The 23,684-nt window shown below is 25.4% G+C and overlaps 1 protein-coding gene across 8 annotated transcripts in view; it reads left to right on the top strand.

Moving 5' to 3' along the window:
- The window catches only part of LOC119607693 (CUGBP Elav-like family member 4), a 169,546-nt gene extending 146,359 nt beyond the window's left edge, over positions 1-23,187 (top strand). For 2 of the 8 annotated variants that reach the window (XM_037961766.1, XM_037961758.1), the window contains 6 exons: positions 17,091-17,234; positions 17,305-17,569; positions 18,607-18,726; positions 19,663-19,740; positions 22,454-22,630; positions 22,696-23,187. In XM_037961766.1, the coding sequence (XP_037817694.1) occupies positions 17,091-17,234; positions 17,305-17,569; positions 18,607-18,726; positions 19,663-19,740; positions 22,454-22,630; positions 22,696-22,823 (912 nt within the window). In that variant the 3' untranslated portion in view covers positions 22,824-23,187. The remainder of the gene's footprint in view (positions 1-17,090; positions 17,235-17,304; positions 17,570-18,606; positions 18,727-19,662; positions 19,741-22,453; positions 22,631-22,695) is intronic. The other 6 variants (XM_037961759.1, XM_037961760.1, XM_037961764.1 and 3 more) reach the window with 6 other exon arrangements.
- Positions 23,188-23,684: the final 497 nt, after the last annotated feature.

Below are 23,684 nucleotides of genomic sequence, written 5' to 3'. Positions count from 1 at the left end.
CTAATATTTTCCTTTTCTCTCCTTTATATTTAAACTAAAAATCATTATTGCTGTAAAGTCCTGCCCCTTGCCAATAAAATAAGATTTTCCATAAACATAAAACAAACTTCTACCATTTACAATAATGATGACATTTACAATTTTTATGCAACAGGCAATGCCAGCATAAAACATGCAGGCAGGCAACTAGTCAGCCAGTCAGTTGTAGTATGGACAAATAAAACATACCTGCAGACAACCTGTAAAACCAAACAATAATAACAGGAGCAACAACTATAAAAACAACAACAGATTATTACAAAAGAAATGTTTACGGCAACAACAAAAAGTCACAAAGACAAACTGACCGGCAGAACACTGTTTCGCTTAAAAAGAAAACTTTTTAAAGTTTTTATGTGAAAGTTTACTTAAAGCTTTTCTATGAAAATAATTTAAAGCTCTGCTCTATATAGACTATACTGTAGACTAGACTATATACTGGACTATATACTAGACTATAGACTAGACTATAGACTAGACTATAGACTAGACTATAGACTAGACTAGACTAGACTATAGACTAGACTATAGACTAAACTATAGACTAGACTATAGACTAAACTATAGACTAGACTATAGTCTAGACTATAGACTAGACTATAGACTAGACTATAGACTAGACTATAGACTACACTATAGACTAGACTATAGACTACACTATAGACTACACTATAGACTAGACTATAGACTAGACTATAGACTAGACTATAGACTAGACTATAGACTAGACTATAGACTAGACTATAGACTAGACTATAGACTAGACTATAGACTAGACTATAGACTAGTCTATAGTCTAGTCTATAGTCTAGTCTATAGTCTAGTCTATAGTCTAGTCTATAGTCTAGTCTATAGTCTAGTCTATAGTCTAGTGACAACCCAATTTCGTGAAAAGCTTTTCTTTGACAAAGCATTGACATGTAAGTTTTTTTTAAAAGTTATTTTAGGAAAAGACTTTATATAAAATATCTTTATAAGAATATATTGAGTAAAAGCTTTTTTATGAAAAGCTATTAAATAAAAAGCTTTTTTCTTAGAAAAGTAATATCGTTTTGCTTTTCTAAATGAAACAGTTTACTTTATATTTGTTTTATTATCGTTTAAAAATAAAAACAGGCTTGTAAACTAAACCAGACAAATGATGAGGAGAGACTTTACTCAGCACTTAAATGTTCACAACATATAACTCAAGAACATATTAAGGACATCCCTTTTTCAAACCCAACTTCCTACCAGCCAGCATCTTTATTGTCTTCCAAAGGCAAATATGTAAAAGAAATCGTTCGAACAATATTTGTTGCAGTGTGCGTTTGAAGCAAACTACATAACAACAAAGAAACTCCATGCATTTTGCTCATAAAAGCAGTAGGATTTGACAAAGTTCACTTTTAAGGCAAAACAAACAAACAACAATACCTTGTAAAGAAATGCCAGGCCACAGGACTTGCTTACCACTACAGCAGGACCTTTTAGAGAACCTTTGCCAAGTGTGTGATAGTTTTGTATTATTTACACAAAATATTTATATATAATGCAAGAAATATATGAAAAAAATTGTTAGAAAAATACTTAGAAAATAAGTAAACTCTAAATGGCTTTTATGCCACATTGAACTAACAACAACAACAACAACCAACACCCTGTATAGTAAAGTCTAAAAGTCCTTATACAGGCCAAAAAACTTTTAAAAGAAATATTTTTACGAATCCCTGTTGCTTTTCGTAAAGGTTTACTTAAGTACAGGATCTATACACCAGCCACATACAGCAGGACTTGTTACACAAAAAGAACAATAAGCTTTTACAAATGCAACAAGACATTTCTGGTAACGAAACTCTTCTATATAAGTGTATCATTGTAATGACGATGTGTGTGTGTGTGTTTGTGTTCATATACACTTAAGATATTGCATGTTTGCCCTGAAAGCCTGCAAGATAAAATATACTTTGAAACTCGAAACTCATGTGGTAAGTAGTATGAGAGTTTGCTTTTTAAAATGATTTGAAAAAGTGGGCGAATTTTTTGCCTGAATGTAAGGCAAGAGTAGTCATGCTGTTGCTGTTTGTTATAAAAGGGCAGGAAGAGTTTAATTTGATTGGAAAATTGATGAGTGTGCAGCAGTGTTAAGAGTACTTAAAGAAAAGGGACTTGAATTTAATTACACTAAAGCTGTAGGGGATTTAAAAAGCAACAACAACAACTACATATACATGTGTATAAATGTATAAGTATGGATATTTTATTGCAAAATAAATTTATATAAGGATTTCTCAGTTAAACCATAGTTAAAGTTTTTTTTGGGGAAATATATATATAAATGTTTTAAAGTTATTTAATTTTAGGTAATGAATAAGATACATATAAAGTAATTGCTTTAAAAAGCTACAACAAATTATAGTTTCTATAAAAATTATTGAATATATTAAAGTTTATAATGAAAATTGTAAATATTATTTGAATTAATATCAATCATACGTAGTGTTGTCTTATATGAAATGTAATGCAAACTTTTGTTGTATTAACTAAAGTTTTGGTTCAATTTAAATGAAATTTGGTGGAATAATAGAAAATAAGATTAGCTTTCCAAAAAAGGAAAATAAAAGTTTGTTATGTTTTAACGCGGATCCCTACAGTCAGTCAAAGTTGACCTTGTTAACGTTGAGCGGTTTAGCTTCTAATGTAAAACAAATTTTTTTATATTTGCCTAAGTTTTGCTTCGTTTTAAATGAAATTTTGTGGAGTGAGAGGAAATATGTTAAAGGTTATTTATTTTTTTATTTAAATTAATATAAATCATACGTAGTGTTGTCTTATATGAAATGTATTGCAAACTTTTCTTATATTAACTAAAGTTTTGGTTCGATTTAAATGAAATTTGGTGGAATAATAGGAAATAAGTTCAGCTTTCCAAAAAAGGAAAATAAAGGTTTGTTATGTTTTAATGCGGATCCCTACAGTCAGTCAAAGTTGGCCTTTTAATGATTAATTTTATTTAAATTAATATTAATCATACGTAGTGTTGTCTTACATCTAATGTAATGCAAATTTTTATTCTTTTAGCTAAAATATGGGTTTGTTTTAAATGAAATTTGGTGGCAGGAATGAAAAAAAGTTCAGCTTTCCAAAAACGGTAATTAAAAGTTTGTTACGTTTTAATGCGGATCCTTACAGTCGGTCAAAGTTGACCTTTTATACGTCGAGTTGCTTAGCTTCTAATGCAAGGCAAATTTTGTTATATTTGCCTAGGATTTGCTTCGTTTTAAATGAAATATCGTGGGTTGGGAGAAAAGATGTTCGGCTTTCTGAAAATGTTCATTGAAAGATTGTAGTAAGGATACAGCGTTCCCTACAGTAGGACAAAGTTGAGGTTTTTAGTCGAAACATTTTTAAACGAAAAGGTATACTTTCAGCCATTGTGGTGACTCCCGTGTTAGAGTTTATCATTTTTGGTTGAATGTGTTTCAAAGTACAGCATCTTTTCAATTCATTCACCAATTTTTGCTAAGAAATGATCAAAACTTTGGGTAATATAGCAAAATTTGTATTGTTTTATAAATAGGACACCATGACGTATGATTAATATTAATTCTTTAAATTTAAATACGTTTTATCATAAACGTCATAGTTTGTAATATAAAGCAACATATAAAGAACATAATCTAATAATTGAAAATGGAATAAATCCAAATTGTTTCTTGCACCAAAGGAAACAAAGAGATTTATCGGCTTTTTTTCTATTCAAATTATTCTCCTTTTAAAATCTATTTCAAAAAAAATTATTTTATTTAATTAAATTTTGTTCACTTTCCCAAATAATAAAGTGTAAAAATTACTGTTAAACTTCCTGGAAAAAAAGAACAAATTTGAACACTTCAACAATAAAACTATCACCAAGTATTTAAAAGCCAACTCGACGTACTAGTTGAAACTTTGCCAAACACTCACTTACAACATACTTTATGTAGTGTTTAGCACGAATTACAATAATAATAGTAGTACTTAACACTTTACAAGCAGCCAGAGCAAACAAATGAGACCAACAAAAGCTTGCCACAAAAACCTCCAAAAAACAAAACAAAGGAAGAGCTTACCCCCAAACCCACCCTAAAATTAGGCAGTATTAAAAAACAATAAAACTAAAGCAAAGACGACAAGGTTTTTTGCCACCAAGAAGTGAACAAAAAAAAATAAAAAAATATGTTGCAAAATTTAGACTCAATTGCCAAAAACGAAAGAAAGAAAAAAAAAACACAAACAGAAACAGAAAATAAACTGCAAAAGGAAAAACTTCTACTTAGTAGAACATTAAACGGAAGTTAAACTAAAAATTGTTTTAATAGCGTCACGTTTGGCCTTTTTGTTAGTTCTAAACGAAGTTGTAAGCATGTTGTTGCATGCAACATGCTATTTTGTAATGTGATGGCAAAACAAATTTCTATTTTTTTTTTTCTCCAAAAAATTAAAAAAAAAACTAAAGATATGCATCATGTTTATACTAGCGCCTGTTGCATATGCTAAGTATTCTAAACTTAAAAAAACAGCATATTTAGTTTGTTGTACGAAAATGTAAAAAGTCTGCTTTAGAAGCTTTACTAATAACATTATAGTGTTCTTCAAAATTCGTTGTTTATTTATTTTACATTTGTAATTTGTAAATTTCATGCTGCTTTCTGTTTGTCATTGTCGTCGTCATCATCATCGTCATTGTCAAACAGCCTAAGGAAAATTGTCATAAAAAAAATTTGTTAATAAATTAGAGGAAACCGGAAGCCGGATGTTTTAAAACATGTTTTCCAAAGGAAATTGAACTGAATATGAGAACGTTTTTGAAAATAACACCTAAAATAAAAAAGTGATTTGTTTTTCTTTTTTATTCATATTAGTTTAAGTGTTGAAATAACAAAAACCTTTATGATTTTTTTTTATTATTAGAAAGCCTTAAAGCTTTTTTGCTTTTGTAAAGGCTTTATTTATAATGAAGCAGGAAATTGGCTGTAGTTAAAAATGTCTGCAAATTTAAGTTAAAAAAACATAAATTTTAAAAATTCTAACAAAGCCTATTTCAAAGGGGTTGTAAAGTTTTTTTATTGCTTAATAAAGCTGTTAATGTCACAGAAAGTGACAAAAAATCTTCTATAAAGTTTTTTGCAAAGCTTTTTACTAAAAAATAAAAAATAAAAAAATTTTGTTAAAAAATATTTTCTATATTATTTATGTTAAACAAATCTTTCCACAAAACTTTTTGCTAAAAAAGCCTTTCTGTAAGAAACCTTTTTATGAAACTCAAGAGCTTTTTTTACAAATACTTTAAAAAGCTTTTTTCTATAAGACAAATTTTTTCTATTAAAGCTTCAAAAAGCTTTTTTTTATAAAAGTCTTAATGTGCTTAAACTTAAATAAAAAAATAAATGTTTTTTTATTAATGTCTAAAAGCTTTAAACATTTTAAAGAGTTTTTTCTATAAAAAAAACTCAAAACAAGCTTTTTCTATAGATATTTTTTCCAATAAAAGTTTTTTCTATAATAGCTTTAAAAATATTATACTATAAAGCTTTAAAACAACTTTTGGATTTTACAGACTTTTTAAACTGTTTCTGTGAAAGCTCTAAAAAGCTGTTTTAACAATTTTTTCAAAAAAGTTTTTTTTTTAGAAGAGTTTTAAAACATTTCTTTCAAATATTTAGACGGAATTTTGCACTAAAAGTTTTTCTCTTTGTAAAAGCTGTAAAAAGGTTTCTTCTTTAAAAGCTTTAAATATTTCTTTAAATTTGTTTAAGCTTTTTTTAAAGTTTTCTCTAAAAACTTTAAAATCGTTTTTCTATAAAGGTTAAGAATTTATTCTATAAAAGCTTTAAATATCTAAACGATGTAAAAAGCTTTCTTTGATGAAATAAAAGTTTAAAAATCGAAATGCTATCAATAGCGTTATTGTATAAAATTAGTTAAAAAGCTTTTTTATGTAAAGCTTTTATATAAGAGCTTTTATCTATAATAGCTTGAAAAGCTTATTTTTTATAAAAGGTCTAAACATCTAAATGCTGTAATTAGCTTTCTTCTATAAAATGAGTTTAAAAGCTTTTTCATATAAAGCTTTTATATAAAAGCTTTTTTCTATAACAGCTTAAAAAGCTTATATAGCTCTAAAAAATCAAATGCTTTAAATAACCCTCTGCTATAAAATGCATTTAAAATTTTTTTATTAAAAGTTGTTTTTTAAACTTAAAACGGCTCTTTTCAATAAAAGCTTTTTTATGAAAAAGCTTAAAAATCGAAATGGAGTCAATAGCTTTCTTGTATTAAATGAATTTAAAAGCTTTTTTATATAAAGCTTATCTATAAAAGCTTTTATCTATAACAGCTTAAAAAGCTTATTTTCTATAAAAGCTTAAAAAATCAAATGCTATAAATAACTTTCGTCTAAAAAAATTGTTAAATAGTTTCTTTTATAAAAGCTTTAAACGACTTTTTTCTATAAAAGCTTTTCATAAACACTTTAAGACATTTTTTATGTGAACACTTTTTTCTGCAAAATTTTGAAAAAGTTTTTTTTACTTAAAAAGCTTCATAAATGTTTGCCCTTAAACCAAATTTATTTATTTCAAACCCCAAAATATGTTGCCTATTTTTAGGCCACTAAAAATCACTTCAATTGCAAAAATATTTAACAATTATTTAAATTTGTTTATTTTTTTTTTTTCAACCTTTTCAATTTATGATTGTTTTTAAATCATTTTACCTCAATTATTTTTACATTTTTATTTTATTATTAAAAAAACAGTTATTTTTTTTTTTTTTTTTTTCTTTTGCACACTGCTTACCTTAGTTTTTAACCAATTTTTTTCTAGTAATTTGTGGCAAATGACATTTTCAATTAATTTTGCACACACAGAGAAAAATGTCATAGTCAAACTAAATTAAACAAAAAAAAACAAACAATTACACACACATACACTAACAGAAAAAAACTTAAAATTAATTAAAAATGTATTGCAAGTGAAAAACATTTTAATTTTGTTGTCAACATTCATTGTAATCAACGCACAAATACAGCGGTAACGTAAAAAAAGAAAACAAAACTGACAAACCAAACGGAAATTGTAGAAATTAAATATAAATTTTGGTTTGAAAAAGAAGAAAAAAACTAACGCCAACAGGAAAGTTCTTTCAAAATCTTTTACGCCAAATAAATCACTCATTGAAGTAGAATTAACAGGGTAAAAGTATAAAGAACATTTTTTTTTTGCAACGTTTGAAAAACTAATTTTTCTAATATTAAAAAATCTTTTTATAAAATTAGCGATGTCTCAAACTTAACAAAATATCCTTGTTGGTTTTTCAGCTACAACTTTTTATAACAGTTGTGTTGGCAAGAATTTTTCATCTTTATACAATTTAAAGTCACTTTGTGTGTTACCACATCAAGAAAACCTTAAACCTAGAGCGGGAAATATTCTGCATGCGGCAGAACTTTACATCTAAAGAACTTTTTTATGAGTTATTTCCAACCACCCCTTCCTTTGGCTACACTAATTCTTCTTCATTGCTTCAGCACGTTGTATAGGATGATAAAATGTTTAAATACTTACAACTTTGCTTTTTGTGAGCAAAAAAAATAAAAATAAAATAAAAAGAAGGAAAAAGGCTTTTGGGGTTTTTTATGCAAAATCCATGAAGTAGAAAAAGAGTTTGCTCACTATTCACTATACTTTCCCTGAGTGTATGGAATAGTGTAGAAATGGGAACTCTTTTATACAGCTGGTGGTAGTGGTGGTGTTGTTGTCGTCATTGTATGTTCAACAAAACTTGCCAAATGGCGAAAACTTATTTAATTCACTTCGTTTTTTCCGCATTTAATTCAATTACATTAAAAAAGTTTTTTAACAGTTTCAATTTTTTTTTTCATCTCCTTTCATTGTGTCAGGCTTTTTGTATGCAAAACAGCAGTGAGAGGGAAAGAGAGAGAATGTATTACTTTTATAATATTGTTGCTGTTTTCTGTTAAATGTTTCGCTTTTGATTTCGTAAATAGTGTTTTGTAGATTTAAATATACAAAATTGTTTTGTCGTTGGGGAGGTGGGATGGTCGTGGGGTAAGTAGTAGGTATAAATGTGGTAAATTTTACATAAAAGAGCTTTTAATGCTAATGAAAATAAATTGAATTTGAAGTGAGCTGCTGCTGCTGCAAAAAAAAACAGACCTAGGAGAGTTGAGGATTTGCTGGCAGTAAATAAGAAAAGATTTGACAAAAATAATAATAAACTAAAATTGAAAAAGTTTTGTCTAGATACTTTAATTTTAAGTAAAATCAAAAACTAACTTTAATTTCAAAAAAAGCTTTTTTTAACTAAAACAAATTGGTAGTTTTTTTAAAGCTGTTTGACAGACCAATTTATTGACAAAATAACCAACATTGAACTAAAAAGCACTTTTTATGTATTTTTATTTTTTTTATATTAAAAGCTTTAATGAAGTTCATTCTATTGAAAAAGTTCTTGTAGAGTTAGTGGAAAAGCCTTTATTTATAAAAATCTCTCCAATGAAAACATTCTTATGCTTTAAAAAATAAGAAAAACTCTTAAAAAAACTTTTTTTTCTATAAAAATCGTATAATAATATTTTTATAAAACAGGTATGAAAAGCTTATAGATAAAGCTAACACAGTATTAAAGCTGTATTTAGAAAAAGCTTCCTTAGAAAAGTCTCATTAAAAGTTTTTCTTTAAGAAAGCTTCAAAAAGTCTATTTAAGAAATCTTATAATTTAGATTTTAGAAAAATTAAATACTTTTTTAGCTAAAAGCTTTATATTTATATAATAATAATAATTTTTTCGAAAAAATAAGATCTCTTTTAGAAAAAACCTAAAAAGCTTTGATAGCTCATAAAAAGCTTTGTTAAAAAAGCTTATAAAATTATTTGCTAGAAAAAACTTATAAAAAACTCTGTTAGAATAAGTTTATAGAAATCTTTAAAAAGATTTGTAAGAAAAAGCTTTATTTTAGAAAGCTTTAAAAAGCTTTGTTGGAAAAAACTTAAAAAAGTTTTGTTAGAAAAAGCTTTAAAGGGGTTTTTTAATGCTTATAAAATGATTTGTTAGGAAAAGCTTTAAAAAGTTTTTTTTTTTTGAAAAGCTTATTAAACGATTTGTTAGAAAAAAGCTTATGAAAAGCATTATTATAGAAAGTTTATAGAATTCAGAAAAATTTAGTAACAAGCTTTTTAAAAACTTGATAGTAAGTTTTTGTTAGAAAAAGCTTATAAAATGATTTGTTAGAAAAAACTTATGAAAAGATTTTAGAAAAAGTTTATAAAAAGCTTTGTCAGAAAAATGTCGTAAAAAGCTTTTTAAAAACTAGATAGTAAGCTTTTTTAGAAAAAGCTTATAAAAAGTTTTTTAGAAACAGCTTATAAAAAGTTTTTTAGAAAAAGCTTATAGAAAACTTTTTTAGAAAAATCTTATAAAAAGCATTTTTGAAAAAGCTTATAAAAGCTTTTTTAGAAAAAGCCTATAAATAGCGTTATTAAAAAGAAGCGTATAAAAAGCTTCAATCTAATAATATTTTTTTAAAGATTTAAAAAAAACGTGTTAAAAGCTTTTTGAGAAAATGTAAAAAGCTTTCAGGAAAATCTTATAAAAATCTTTTGTAAAAGCTTTTTAGCTTTATACTCAATTTTTCGTAATTAATAAACAGAGAGATTTGCTATTTTAAGAAAAAGCTTTCCAATCAATAAAAAAGCTTCTCAAGGAACAAAATGTTTATACTTTTTAAAAATCTTTCTTAAATAAATAATTTTTAAAACAATAAAAACCCTTATAAATTCAAATAAAAGCATTTTGTGTTTAAGTGCAAAAAAGTTTTAATTATTTTCATTTAATTATTAAATTTCATAAAAAAAACACACCTAAAAGCTTTTGCCTTAATAGATCTTTAAATAAAAATTTATGACAGAGTTTTTATTTTTTGTTCTATAATATTAAATATTAAAATAAAACAATAAAATTCCACACACAAATATTTAACAAAATATTGTCAACGCCTAACATGTATTGTTTTAAACAGCAACATTTCTTTTTTTTTCAAACAAACTCCCCTAAATGTATGCTATGTTATATATAAATAAAAATGAAATATTTTTTTACACCACATTTTCCATAAAAATTTATTGATTTCCATTATATATAAAAATGAAAAATAAATTCTACAAAACACTAAACTACAACAACTTTCAATTAAAAATCACAAATCAAGCCAACAATATGTAGCAGTGAGTATGGTTATATAAAACATTTTCAACAGCCTAAAACTCTACACCATAAATTACAAATGTAAACTATAGTTGAGTACACACATGACAGAAATAATAATAATAATAAAAAAATTTATATCAAATAATGAGAGCAAGGGGTAGAAAAAAAGTAGATTTTTTTTGGAGGAGACTACATAAAAACCATCAATTAAATATTTTATCAAAAAATGCCTTTTAGCCCAAAGCCGCTTAAAAGCCCATTAAACTGTCAGTGTTGTGTAGTGTTATTTGTTTAAAACAACAAGTTTTTTTTAAATATATATTTTTTTTAATTTTATTTTTCAAAAATAATGGTTGTTAAATTAAAGTTGATGCTGGCGAGTGTGGAGTTGTAAAGCACTTAGCCTTTTTTAGAAACTTGGGGATTTGTTCGGAATAAATTTTTATATGCAACAATTAAAACAATATGTCATGAAAAAAAATATAGATAAAAATGTAATGAAATAGATTGAATTGTTGAGCAATTGTTTAGCAAAATAAATATACAATTTAACGTATAATTTTAGGCGTTTGTAAAATAAACAAATTGTTAGAAAATAAAGCAGAGTTAAGAGAGGAAATAAAATACAGTTTTAGAATAAAAACATAAATAAATCAAATATAAAAAATTAAAAAAAATATTAAAAAATAAAATTAATTGAAGCAATTTTTAAATCGAAGTTCAGTTCTAGTTCTGTTCTAGTTCAGTTCTAGTTCAGTTCTAGTTCAGTTCTAGTTCAGTTCTAGTTCAGTTCTAGTTCAGTTCTAGTTCAGTTCTAGTTCAGTTCTAGTTCAGTTCTAGTTCAGTTCTAGTTCAGTTCTAGTTCAGTTCTAGTTCAGTTCTAGTTCAGTTCTAGTTCAGTTCTAGTTCAGTTCTAGTTCAGTTCTAGTTCAGTTCTAGTTCAGTTCTAGTTCAGTTCTAGTTCAGTTCTAGTTCAGTTCTAGTTCAGTTCTAGTTCAGTTCTAGTTCAGTTCTAGTTCAGTTCTAGTTCAGTTCTAGTTCAGTTCTAGTTCAGTTCTAGTTCAGTTCTAGTTCAGTTCTAGTTCAGTTCTAGTTCAGTTCTAGTTCAGTTCTAGTTCAGTTCTAGTTCAGTTCTAGTTCAGTTCTAGTTCAGTTCTAGTTCAGTTCTAGTTCAGTTCTAGTTCAGTTCTAGTTCAGTTCTAGTTCAGTTCTAGTTCAGTTCTAGTTCAGTTCTAGTTCAGTTCTAGTTCAGTTCTAGTTCAGTTCTAGTTCAGTTCTAGTTCAGTTCTAGTTCAGTTCTAGTTCAGTTCTAGTTCTAGTTCAGTTCTAGTTCAGTTCTAGTTCAGTTCTAGTTCAGTTCTAGTTCAGTTCTAGTTCAGTCTAGTTCTAGTTCTAGTTCAGTTCTAGTTCAGTTCAGTTCTAGTTCAGTTCTAGTTCAGTTCTAGTTCAGTTCTAGTTCAGTTCTAGTTCAGTTCTAGTTCAGTTCTAGTTCAGTTCTAGTTCAGTTCTAGTTCAGTTCTAGTTCAGTTCTAGTTCAGTTCTAGTTCAGTTCTAGTTCAGTTCTAGTTCAGTTCTAGTTCAGTTCTAGTTCAGTTCTAGTTCAGTTCTAGTTCAGTTCTAGTTCAGTTCTAGTTCAGTTCTAGTTCAGTTCTAGTTCAGTTCTAGTTCAGTTCTAGTTCAGTTCTAGTTCAGTTCTAGTTCAGTTCTAGTTCAGTTCTAGTTCAGTTCTAGTTCAGTTCTAGTTCAGTTCTAGTTCAGTTCTAGTTCAGTTCTAGTTCAGTTCTAGTTCAGTTCTAGTTCAGTTCTAGTTCAGTTCTAGTTCAGTTCTAGTTCAGTTCTAGTTCAGTTCTAGTTCAGTTCTAGTTCAGTTCTAGTTCAGTTCTAGTTCAGTTCTAGTTCAGTTCTATTCAGTTCTAGTTCAGTTCTAGTTCACTTCTAGTTCAGTTTTAGTTGAGTTCCAGTTTTCTGGTGTTTAAAATGATTTAAGCCAAATATTTAACCTGCTTTATATGTTAATGCTTTAAAAAAATCCTTTATTAAACTAATTTATTACAATTTTTTATCAACACATTAAGATTAATCTTGTTTAAACTACCATACAAAAACTATAGCATACTTTATAGCATATTTAATAGCTTGCTTACTGGCTAGCACTCTGTCCTGTGTCTAACCAATTATTTCACATAATACATATGCTTTTAAATTTGTCACAAATTATTTTTTAACAATTTTTTAAATACCACAAATCTTTTATTCATTTATTGTTATAAACCCGTTGCATAAAATCCCGGCAAAATTTTGGGAAAAAAAATTTAGTTGATAAAAATGTTGTATACAAAACCAAACCATACAATTTGTCTTATTGTTGCAACAAAAATATTTTGTAAGTGTGTGTTGCACAAACTAAAACCGGTAGTTATTATAACACATACGACGTATGTCTACATATTTACATATCCCGTACAAATTTTCAGATTTTCGTTTTTGTTTTGCGGGGAAGAGAGAGAAAGAGTGATAAATAAATTGAATGCTATCTCAACACATTTACAATATTTTAAATAAAAAAAACACATGTACTAGTACAGTAATAGTGTATAAGTGTATATGTGTGCAAATATTAAATGTTTATACTAAAAATGCATTTAAAAAGTAATTTGTCTGAGACCGCCAAAAATAAAATCCGCACGAATTTATTTTAAATGTTGCCAACACCAAAGTAAATATTACTCACACTCATATACCCACTCTATTATTTTAAAATATTCGTTTATACATATTTGAGGCTACATACATACATATATAGAAATATATGTATATTTCTACTATGTTAAAGTATGTTTGCTTTGAGTCCTGGGATATATGCAAACATTTTTCCATAAAATGTATTAAAATACATGATTTGAATAAGGAACATACAACAGAAAAAAAAACACGAAAATCACATGATATGAGTATTATAAACGTGAACAGCTAACAAATAAACCTGTTGGTCTTTGTAAAGCATACATACAGGGGTTGTTGGCTTTAATGTGGTTCTAAAATTTAAAAACTGTTGTCTACTTTGGGGGGTTTAAAGTATATTTTTAAGCTTAACTTATAAATTCCCATTGTAGACTAAATCAAAAAGTATTTTTTATAAAAGCTTACAAAAAGATTGTATAAAATTTGCCTACTTTTAGGCTAACTTTATATGAAAAATATTGCCTACTTGTTAGGCAAACTTTATATGAAAACTATTGCATACTTTAAGGCAAAATGTATATGAAATAGTTTGCCTAATTTTAGCCAAAATTTACATGGAAACTTTTGCCTACGTTTAGGTAAATGTTATTAACAAAAACCGTTGTCTACTTTTAGGCGGACGTTAGCTTTTTCAAATACGATTTAAATAATATATTTCCTATCTAAAAGCTTTTTTATAAAAGCTTAGAAAAACTTTCCCATATCTTAGGAAAAAATACAAAAAGCTTCTTCGGAAATTGTTTTAGAATGTTTGAAAAACTGCCTACATTTAGGCGAAGAAGTATACGAATGTTTGACTACTTTAAGGCAAACTTTATAAGAAAAATATTGCCTACTTTTAGGCAAAAATGTACATGAAAGTTTTTGTATACTTCTTAGCAAAAATGTACATGAAAGCTGTTGCCTACGTTTAGGTAAATGTTAACAAAAACCGTTGCCTACTTTTAGGCGGACTTTAGCTTTTCAAATACAATTTAAATAATATATTTCCTATTTAAAAGCAACATTTTTACATTATGTCCTTAATATTTTCTCCACTACCTTTACTCATACATTTAGTAAATTTTGTTGGCAAATAAACTACACTACTCTACACACTGTGATTACGCGAGGCTATGTTCACATTACATGTTCACTAATGGTTGAACAAGCCGCAAGTATATCCGGCATTATTATAACATTGCCTGGTATTTTGTTGCTGTTCTTAATGTTGTTGGCACTGTTGTATATTCTATATAAAGTATTGGTTGGTGTTTGTTACCCTCCAAAAAAAAAACAGAAGCCTTAGCTTATGGAAAATGGTTATAACAGGACGGACTAGCATGTAGTAAACATTATAATGATGACAACAGCTATAGCGGCAGCAAAAAACAAAATATGTATATATAGAGAACATAATAAACTGATTGCATACAGAAAAGTGGCATTGACTTGGCTTAATATAGGAACTCACACACTCTGCTACTACAAACCTACATAAAGAGGTCCCTATCATTTTTTGTGCAGGACGAAAAAAAAAGTGTTTTCCATAATATCTACAATCACATAAATGTTGAAGCTACATTTGCGTACGGAAGTAACGCTACAACTTGCCGCCTTTTGGTTGCATTTAATGTATGAGTGTTGCTCTAGCTTTGCCTGCTCTTTTGCCTTTACTATATGTATTAATATGAGTTTTTGTGTCTGTCTGTCGTTCTATATAGTTTTACTTTTACCATTTTTATACACAGGGGACATGTTAACATGGCTTTCGTGCCAAAATTATTATTCGTATGTCGTACATGACAGTGGTTTTTCTATATATTCCACTACTACTACTATAATAAACAAACGACTGCTACTTGTTTTTCATTGCAGCAGGCTCTACAACAACTCCTGTTTCGGTATTTATATTACCAAAGGACTACTTTGTTGTGGTATTAAAAACTGTTGCATACTTTTAGGTGTTGCCATAAAGTACTATAATTTAAATTGTGTAAAATTAGCTAGCAACAGCAAATAAAAATAAAAAATATTCGCTCTGCATGTTAAGGAAACTTGAAAATTATATAAACATAAAATTTCAGGGTTAAAATATTAAACAGCCATAGAAAAATTTCTTAAATTTGTAAACTTAAAATATGTATATAAAATATTTCCTTTAATTATTTCAAAATTTTCTACTTTTCTTAAATTTCCTCAAATTTAGCTCCAACAAATAAATTGTTTATAACAAATTCTCCTTTTTAATGATTTTGTTATTTGAGTTGCGCAAACCTAAATATTTCATTTCACTACAAATTCTATATTAATCAAGTAGGTATTATTTTACCTTATTTAAGTACAATAAATTACCATTGAATTGCGTCTATATAAATAACATGGCCTATGTAGGAATATGTTGGAAAAATAATTAGAATTTATTTGGTATTGTTTTTCTGTATGTATTCTATAGAATTTATATTATATATAAAATTTTTGTTGTAGTTATACAATTTCTGATTTGTAATCCGATTATGTTATGTGTAGAATTTTTTGTTGTTGTGTTTTGCCTCAACACCCTCTCTACAGTTCTCATTAAATTTTCTATGTAATGATAATAATGATAAGAGGGATGTTTTGTTGTTGAAAATGCGATTTTTTTGTTTAATATGATTCATTAAAAGTTCAGAAGAATGTTAAGTAATAGTGGAAAAAGCAAATCGAATGTAACGGGCAGGGGACAAGTTATTAAACTACATTTATAATTGGATTATAAGAAATTATAATGATTATAACACCGTTATAATGCATTATAACAACATTAAAATGGATTTCAATACATTATAATGATTTGTAAGTGATTACAATATCATTATAATGGATTATAACACCATCATAATTGATTATAATGTATTATAATAGTTTATAACACCAATAAAATGGATTATAATACATTACAGTGGTTTATAATTAATTATAAAATCATTATAATGGATTATAATATATTATACCATTATTATAATGGTTTATAATTCATTATAACTGGATTATAATACATTATAATTTTTTATAATTCATTATAATGGATTATAACAGCATTATAATAGATTATAACACCATTATAATGGATTTTAATTTATTATATTGGATTATAATACATTATATTGGTTTATAACTAATTATAAAATTATTATACCGTCATTATAATGGTTCATAAGCCATTATAATTGATTATAATTCATTATAATTAATTATATTACATTATGAAAACATTATAATGGTTTATAATGTATTACAACTCATTATAATAGCATTATAATGGATTATAACAGCATTATAACGGCTTTAATTTATTATAACACAAGTATAATGGATTATAATTTAATTATAATTGATTATAACAATAAAAAATTTATTATAACATATTTTAATTCGATTATAGCATATTATAATTTACAAAATATAAAAAAAAAATCATTTCTGTAGAGCTTTCTTGATTCTCTCAACACCTTTCTATTCTTTTAGCCTCTAATTTATGTTTTCAACAGCCTTTTTTCCTATTGTTTAATATCAATCATTATATTGTCTATCATAATAATAATAATGATGATGTTTTTCTGATAATAATTTCAAAATAACAATAGAATAAATGTTTTTTTCTCTCTACTTTTTCTCTATTACACATATACATATGTACATATGTATGTTTATAGGGAAATTTAATTAGCATAATAATGACTAAATAATATATGCGTATATATAAAATATTTATTATATGCATTTCAAACATTTAAATACACCATAATTTACCATATGGCCGGTTATAAAAACAAAACATTTTAATTCTACTCTAATGCTTCAACACAACTAAATTCAATTCAATCATTAATTTAATGTTTTTTTTTGTGGACAATAAATTGTATGGCAAAATTAAGAATATAATTAAAATGTTTTTTTCGTATTAGAGGGTTTAATTAAAAGCTAAAATGCTGATATAATAACAGGGATTAAAATAGCAGTTTATAGGAAAATTTCAAATTTGATTTCATTTAATAAAATAGCTTCAATTAAATATCTTTTGCTTTTGCATTTAATTACAGGGTGCTTCCTCTAGTCTGGTAGTTAAATTTGCTGATACTGAAAAAGAAAGGCAAATACGGCGTATGCAACAAATGGCCGGTCATATGAATCTGCTTAATCCATTTGTCTTTAATCAATTTGGTCCATATGGAGCTTATGCGCAGGTAAGTAAATTTTTCTTTATACAATTTTAATGGTTTTTTCATTTCTTTCTTTCGCTTTTTTTTCCTATAGCAACAACAAGCTGCTTTAATGGCTGCCGCTGCCACAGCCCCTGGTTCATATATGAATCCCATGACTGCTTTGGCCACTCAAATACCTCCAGGCATTAATGGTGCTGGTCAGCCATCGTTACCCTCACCGACCATGCCCAATTTTCAAATGGGTGCCCAGACACCAAATGGCCAGCCTGGCAGTGCTGCTGCTGCCGCCGCTGCTGCAGCTGCGGCTGATGGTGTCTTTACAAATGGGATGCCACCACAGACACCATTCCCAGGACGTAAGTATTTAAAATTATCAACATTTTTTTGTTTAAAATTTTAAGAAAGTAAATGCAAGGCAATTAAAATTGGATTATAATGAAGCATAAGTAATTATAATAAGTTTACAATGCTTTATAACGAATTATAATGAGATTATAATGCTTTATAACAAATTATAATAAATTTATAATACTATAAAAGTAATTATAATTGGATTATAACACACTATAACTATTTATAATTGGTTCATCATACATTACAACTAATAATGGGATTATAATGTTGTAAACATAATTATAATTGGATTATAATACTGTATAAATCATTATAATTGAATTATAATGCTGTATAAGTAATTAAAATTAGATTATAATACCGTATAACTAATTATAATTGGATTATAATACTGTATAAGTAATTATAATTGGATTATAATACTTTATAACTAATTATAATTGGATTATAAAACAGTTTCAGTAATTATAATTAGATTATAATACTTTATAACTGGATTATAAAACTGTACAACCAATTATAATACGGTTATAAAACTGTACAACTCATTATAATAGGATTATAATACAGTATAAATAATTATAATATAATTATAATGTAGTATAACTAATTATAATAGAATTTTAAAACTGTATTACTCATTATAATTAAATTATAATACTTTATAACTTATTATAATTGGATTATAATACAGTATAACTAATTATAATTGGATTATAAATCTGTTTAAGTAAATATAATTGGATTATAATGCTATTTAAGGAATTATAATACATTATAACTAACTATAATTGGATTGTGAAACTGCATAACCAATTAATAATAGATTATAATAATGTAAATCTAATTATAATTAGATTATATTTCATTATAACCAATTTATTATTCGATTATAACATTCCATAGACAAATATAATTGGATTATAATGGTTTATAACATTGCCTATCTTAAAATTTTAAACAAAAAACCCCCCCTTAAACCAACAACAACCTCATACTGTTAACTTTATATTGATTACAATTTTATTAATATGAAAAGTTTTGGTACAACTTGCAGCACCTCTACATTTAACTATACCACCCCAAGGCCTGCCAAATGGTGAAGCAGCTGCTTTACAACATGCCTTTGCCACTGGCATGCCACCATTCCCTGGAGTTGGTGAGTAACATAATTTTATACACAACATATTTTTTTTTCTCTTTAATAGCTTTTAGAAAATATATTTTCTTTTAATTTTTTTTTTTTTTAATATAATTTAATCATGCAATATATTAAAATTTTTAGTTTCTTTCATTCAAAAAAAAAAAAAAAAATATTAATAAAATAAAATAATTATTTAAAGTTATATAAAACATAAAAGAAATAGAAATCACCCATTAACCATTTATTAGTATTTATGTTTTAATATTTTTTTGTTTTAATTTTCGTTATATTTTTTAACTTATTATTATAATTGTTGTGTCATGCCATAAATATTAATTGTTCTAGTAAAATTGTTTAACAAAACATCAAACAACCAATTTTAAACAAAAAAAGAATAAAGTGAAACTATTAATTAATGCAACAAAAAGTTTTGCTTTGTTTTTTTTTCTAAAGCTTTTAGTTTTGTTTCGTTTTTTTAACTACATGTCATATATTTTTAAAGAAATATTAAAAATTTTTTGTTAATATTAAAAAAAAAAAAAAAATTATTTAATTTATGTTTTTAAATGTTTTTTGAAATTATTTGAAAACAGAAAAAATACAGATAAAATTAATTGACAAATAAATTTTAAATGTTATTTGTTATATTTTTATTATTAAATATTTTATTATATAAATGTTAACAAAACAAATAAAATTTTTAATTGTTTTATTAAATAATTTTTTTTTATTTACTTTTCTTTTGTAAAATCTATATGATTTGTTGTTTTGTTTTTTTTATACATATTTTTTCTATTAATATAAATATTGTATTTATTTTTTTAATTAAATATTGTTTAATTTTTTTTAATATATATAAATTATTATAAATATTTATATATTTAATTGTTGTGTTGTCTTTTAAATGTTTCGATTTTTGTGTAAAACCAAACAAAATTATTTATAATGCAGCCTTTCCCGCCGTTTATGGACATATTCCACAAGCTTTACCACCACCAATAGCGGCGGTTGCACCCGCTCCACGTGAAGGTAAGCTCCTAACTTTCTATACAAATTTTGTTTAACATTTTGAGTTTTTTTCTTCTTCTTTATATACATATATATATTTGATTAATATAAATAATAACGATAAATTTTAATTGTTTATTGTTTGTTTTTGTTATTATAGAAACATTTTTGTTATTTTATTTATTTTAGGTAAATTGAATAAATATGAAATATTTGTATTTTGTTTTTTTAGTTATTATTATTATTTGAAAGTATATATAGAAATTAATGAAATTAAAAAAAGGATTTGGAGTTATAAGTTGGACTGCAATACGTTTAAAACTATTATAATTGAATTATAATTCTTTAGAACTAATTATAATAGAGTTATAATACACTAAAGACTAATATAATTGAATTATAATACATTATAACTAATTATAATAAGATTATAATATATCATATACTGGTTTATTTTAGATAATAAACCCTTATAATTCGTTTATAATACGTTAGAATCAATTATATATGGATTATAAAACATAATAACCAATTATAATCGAAATATAAAACTATATAACTTAGTATAATTGGATTGTAGTACAGTATAACTTATTATAATTGAATTATAATACTTTATAAATAATTATAATTGGATTATAATACGTTATAACCAATTATAATTGTATTATAAAACTGTATAACTAATTATAATTGGATTATAATACAATATAACCAATCATAAATGAATTATAATTCACTGTAACCTATTATAATCTATTATTATTGGGTTATAAGACATAATAACCAGTTATAATGACATTATAATACATCACCACATATTATAATTAGGTTATAATGCTGTGTAACCAATTATAACGATATGTAACAAATTAAAATACTGTACAACTAATTAGTATTGTATTTTAGTACTTTATAATTGGATTATTATATGTTTAAGTCAATAATACTTGGATTATAATTTACTACAACCTATTATAGTTGGATTATAATTCGTTATAACCTATTATAATTGGATTATAATTTCCTAGAACCTATCATAATTAGGTTATAAGCCATAATAACTAGTTATAATCACATTATAATACATTTGCACATTTATAATTAGATTATAATGATATAGAACAAATTATAATTGCGTTATAATACTGCATAATGAATTATAATTGGATTATAATATTATACATTCAATTATAATAATATTATAATACTGTATAAATAATTATAATGACATTATAATACATTTGCATATATTATAATTCGGTTTTAATGTTATATTACCAATTATAATTCGATTATAATGTTGTATTACCAGTTATAATTAGATTATAATGTTGTATAACCAATTATAATTGGATCATAATGCTACATAACGAATTATAATGACATTATAATACTATATAACTAATTTTAATTGGATTTTAATGCAGGATAACTAATTATAATCGTATTATCATACTTTATAACCCATTATAATAGCATTATAATTCATTATAACATATTATATGTTATAATTTCCTGTTCTTCATCACATTTTGTACTTCAAATCCTTTTTTATGAAAAACTAATACACTTAATAACCCAACTTTAACAAAAAAAAATGTCATATAACTTAAATTGCGCTTCATAAATAGAAAAAAAAAACAACGCAACACACATAATTTTTAAATTAAATGATTAAATATTTCAATTTCCTTTCAAGCTAAATTATGGTGGTATAATAAATTTACCAAAGCTATTTAAGTATTTTTTCCTGCAATTTTTATTTTTTGCAAAACAACTTATTTGTTTCCATATTAATAACAATAATGTGTTTTACCCCCGTTTTTTTATATTATCAAATATACAATATTATTACATTTGTTTATTGAATTGGAAATAAAACCTATGTTTTAATGGTCATTTACTCTTATAACTGGGCAGGCTTTAAGCTGCATAAGAAAAAATTTATAGTTAAAAAAAAATTCTCAAAAAATAAATCAACTTTTTAATGTTTTGTGCCACTTTATGAGGCACAACTTAATAAATATTTGTAATAACCCCAAATGGTTTTAACAAATATGTAAAGGTATTGTTGTTAAACAACAACAAATAAGAATTATATGACATTTTAATGTTTTTTTTTTTTTTGTTTAGTTTAATAACAAAAAAAAATAATTTGTTTAATGTATGCTTGTGTAAGTGTTTTAGTATTAAATGTTTGAGTGTTTTTTATGTTAAAAATATATAATTTTTTTCTATTTAAATAAACAAATTTATTTTAAATATTGTACAAAAAATACCAACAACAACTAAATGTTTTATTTTGTTATATATTTACATTTTTTAGAAAACATTTTATTTAAAGCCTGTTTATGCATGTTAAAGTAAATATTTTATTATAATTTTTTTTTTAGTTCAAACACACGTTATTTTTTTTTATTTGTAATTTTAAATATAATTTTTATTTTATTATATTATTTGATTAAACTCTCATTTATAAACCAAAACCAAAAAAACAACAACAACAATTAAAAATTATTTATTATTTAATAATTCAAGAAAAATATATAAAAAAAAATCATTTATTTTCCTATCAAGTTAAAAAAGTTATCGGAAAAAATAAAGAAATCCTTTTCCCTCCCCCACATGATTTTTAATCATTTATGATTTTCTCATCATTATTATTATATGAAAACAAATTTCGTTTGTTTTTTTCTTTCTTTCTACTTTTATGACATGTGCCCCTTTAAAGATTTTCTGATGTTCCCAGGATGTTCGATTTCGGGTCCCGAGGGCTGTAATCTCTTCATATATCATTTGCCACAAGAATTTGGTGATGCTGAGCTCATGCAAATGTTCCTGCCATTTGGCAATGTGATCAGTTCGAAAGTATTTATAGATCGTGCTACAAATCAAAGCAAATGTTTTGGTAGGTTTTACTTTAAAAAAAATATAAAACCCAATAATTGTTAAACTATTTTTTTATTTTGCTAGGTTTCGTTTCATTTGATAATCCTGCCAGCGCTCAAGCGGCCATTCAGGCCATGAATGGTTTTCAGATTGGCATGAAAAGACTGAAGGTACAATTGAAACGGCCCAAAGATGCCAGTCGACCCTATTAACAATCGGAGTTCCTTCAAATGTTACATTATTTTCACAGTTCTTTAAATCTACAAACATTCACTAAATTATTTATGCAATTTTATGTTTTACAAATTGATTCCTCCTCCTCTTCTTCATCATCATCATCTTCAACATCATCATCGTCATCCTCCTCTACTTCTTCGACTACTAATTCAACTACTATTAATCCTCTTATTACTCAACAACAACCCCGCCTTTATCATCACAATAATTTGCTTCCCTGGCAACGTTAGAACGTCGATCAAGTTTTCAAAAAAAAAAAAAAAATGCAAAAAAAAATTACAAAAAAACATAAAAAAATTTAAAAAAAAAAATTAGAAAAAAAAAATTACCAAAAAAAAATATTTTATTCAAAAGAGGGGAAGTCAACATTAATTTTTATTATTAATTATTATCAAAAAATATATATTAATTACAACAATATTTCATCATTATAACAAACAAATAGGTGAGTTTTAAAAGAAAACTAATTTTTTGGATTTTTTTTTATTAAAAATAATTGCGTATAATGCCTTATAACTTATTATAATACATAATAACCTATTTTAATGGTGTTATAAAGTATTATTAATCATTATAATGGTATTATATTCCACTAAAACCTATTATAATCCGTTGAATATTATTATAATTGTATTATAATGCAGTGTAACTTATTACAATGTTATTGTAATCAATTAAAACTTATTATAATAATATTATAATGCATTATAACTCATTATAACGGCATTATAATCCATTATAACTTATAACAATGACATTATAATGCATTATGACTTAAAATAATGGTGTTTTAATTCATAATATGTTATTATAATGCGTTACAACTTATTATACTG

Source organism: Lucilia sericata, unplaced genomic scaffold (genome assembly GCF_015586225.1).
Source record: "Lucilia sericata isolate MDLA Ls3-8-SP2 unplaced genomic scaffold, ASM1558622v1 Contig000731F_arrow, whole genome shotgun sequence".
NCBI classification, from domain to species: Eukaryota; Metazoa; Arthropoda; class Insecta; order Diptera; family Calliphoridae; genus Lucilia; species Lucilia sericata.
The sequence above is the reverse complement of the archived record's forward strand: the minus strand, read 5'-3'. Positions and strand labels throughout refer to the sequence as shown.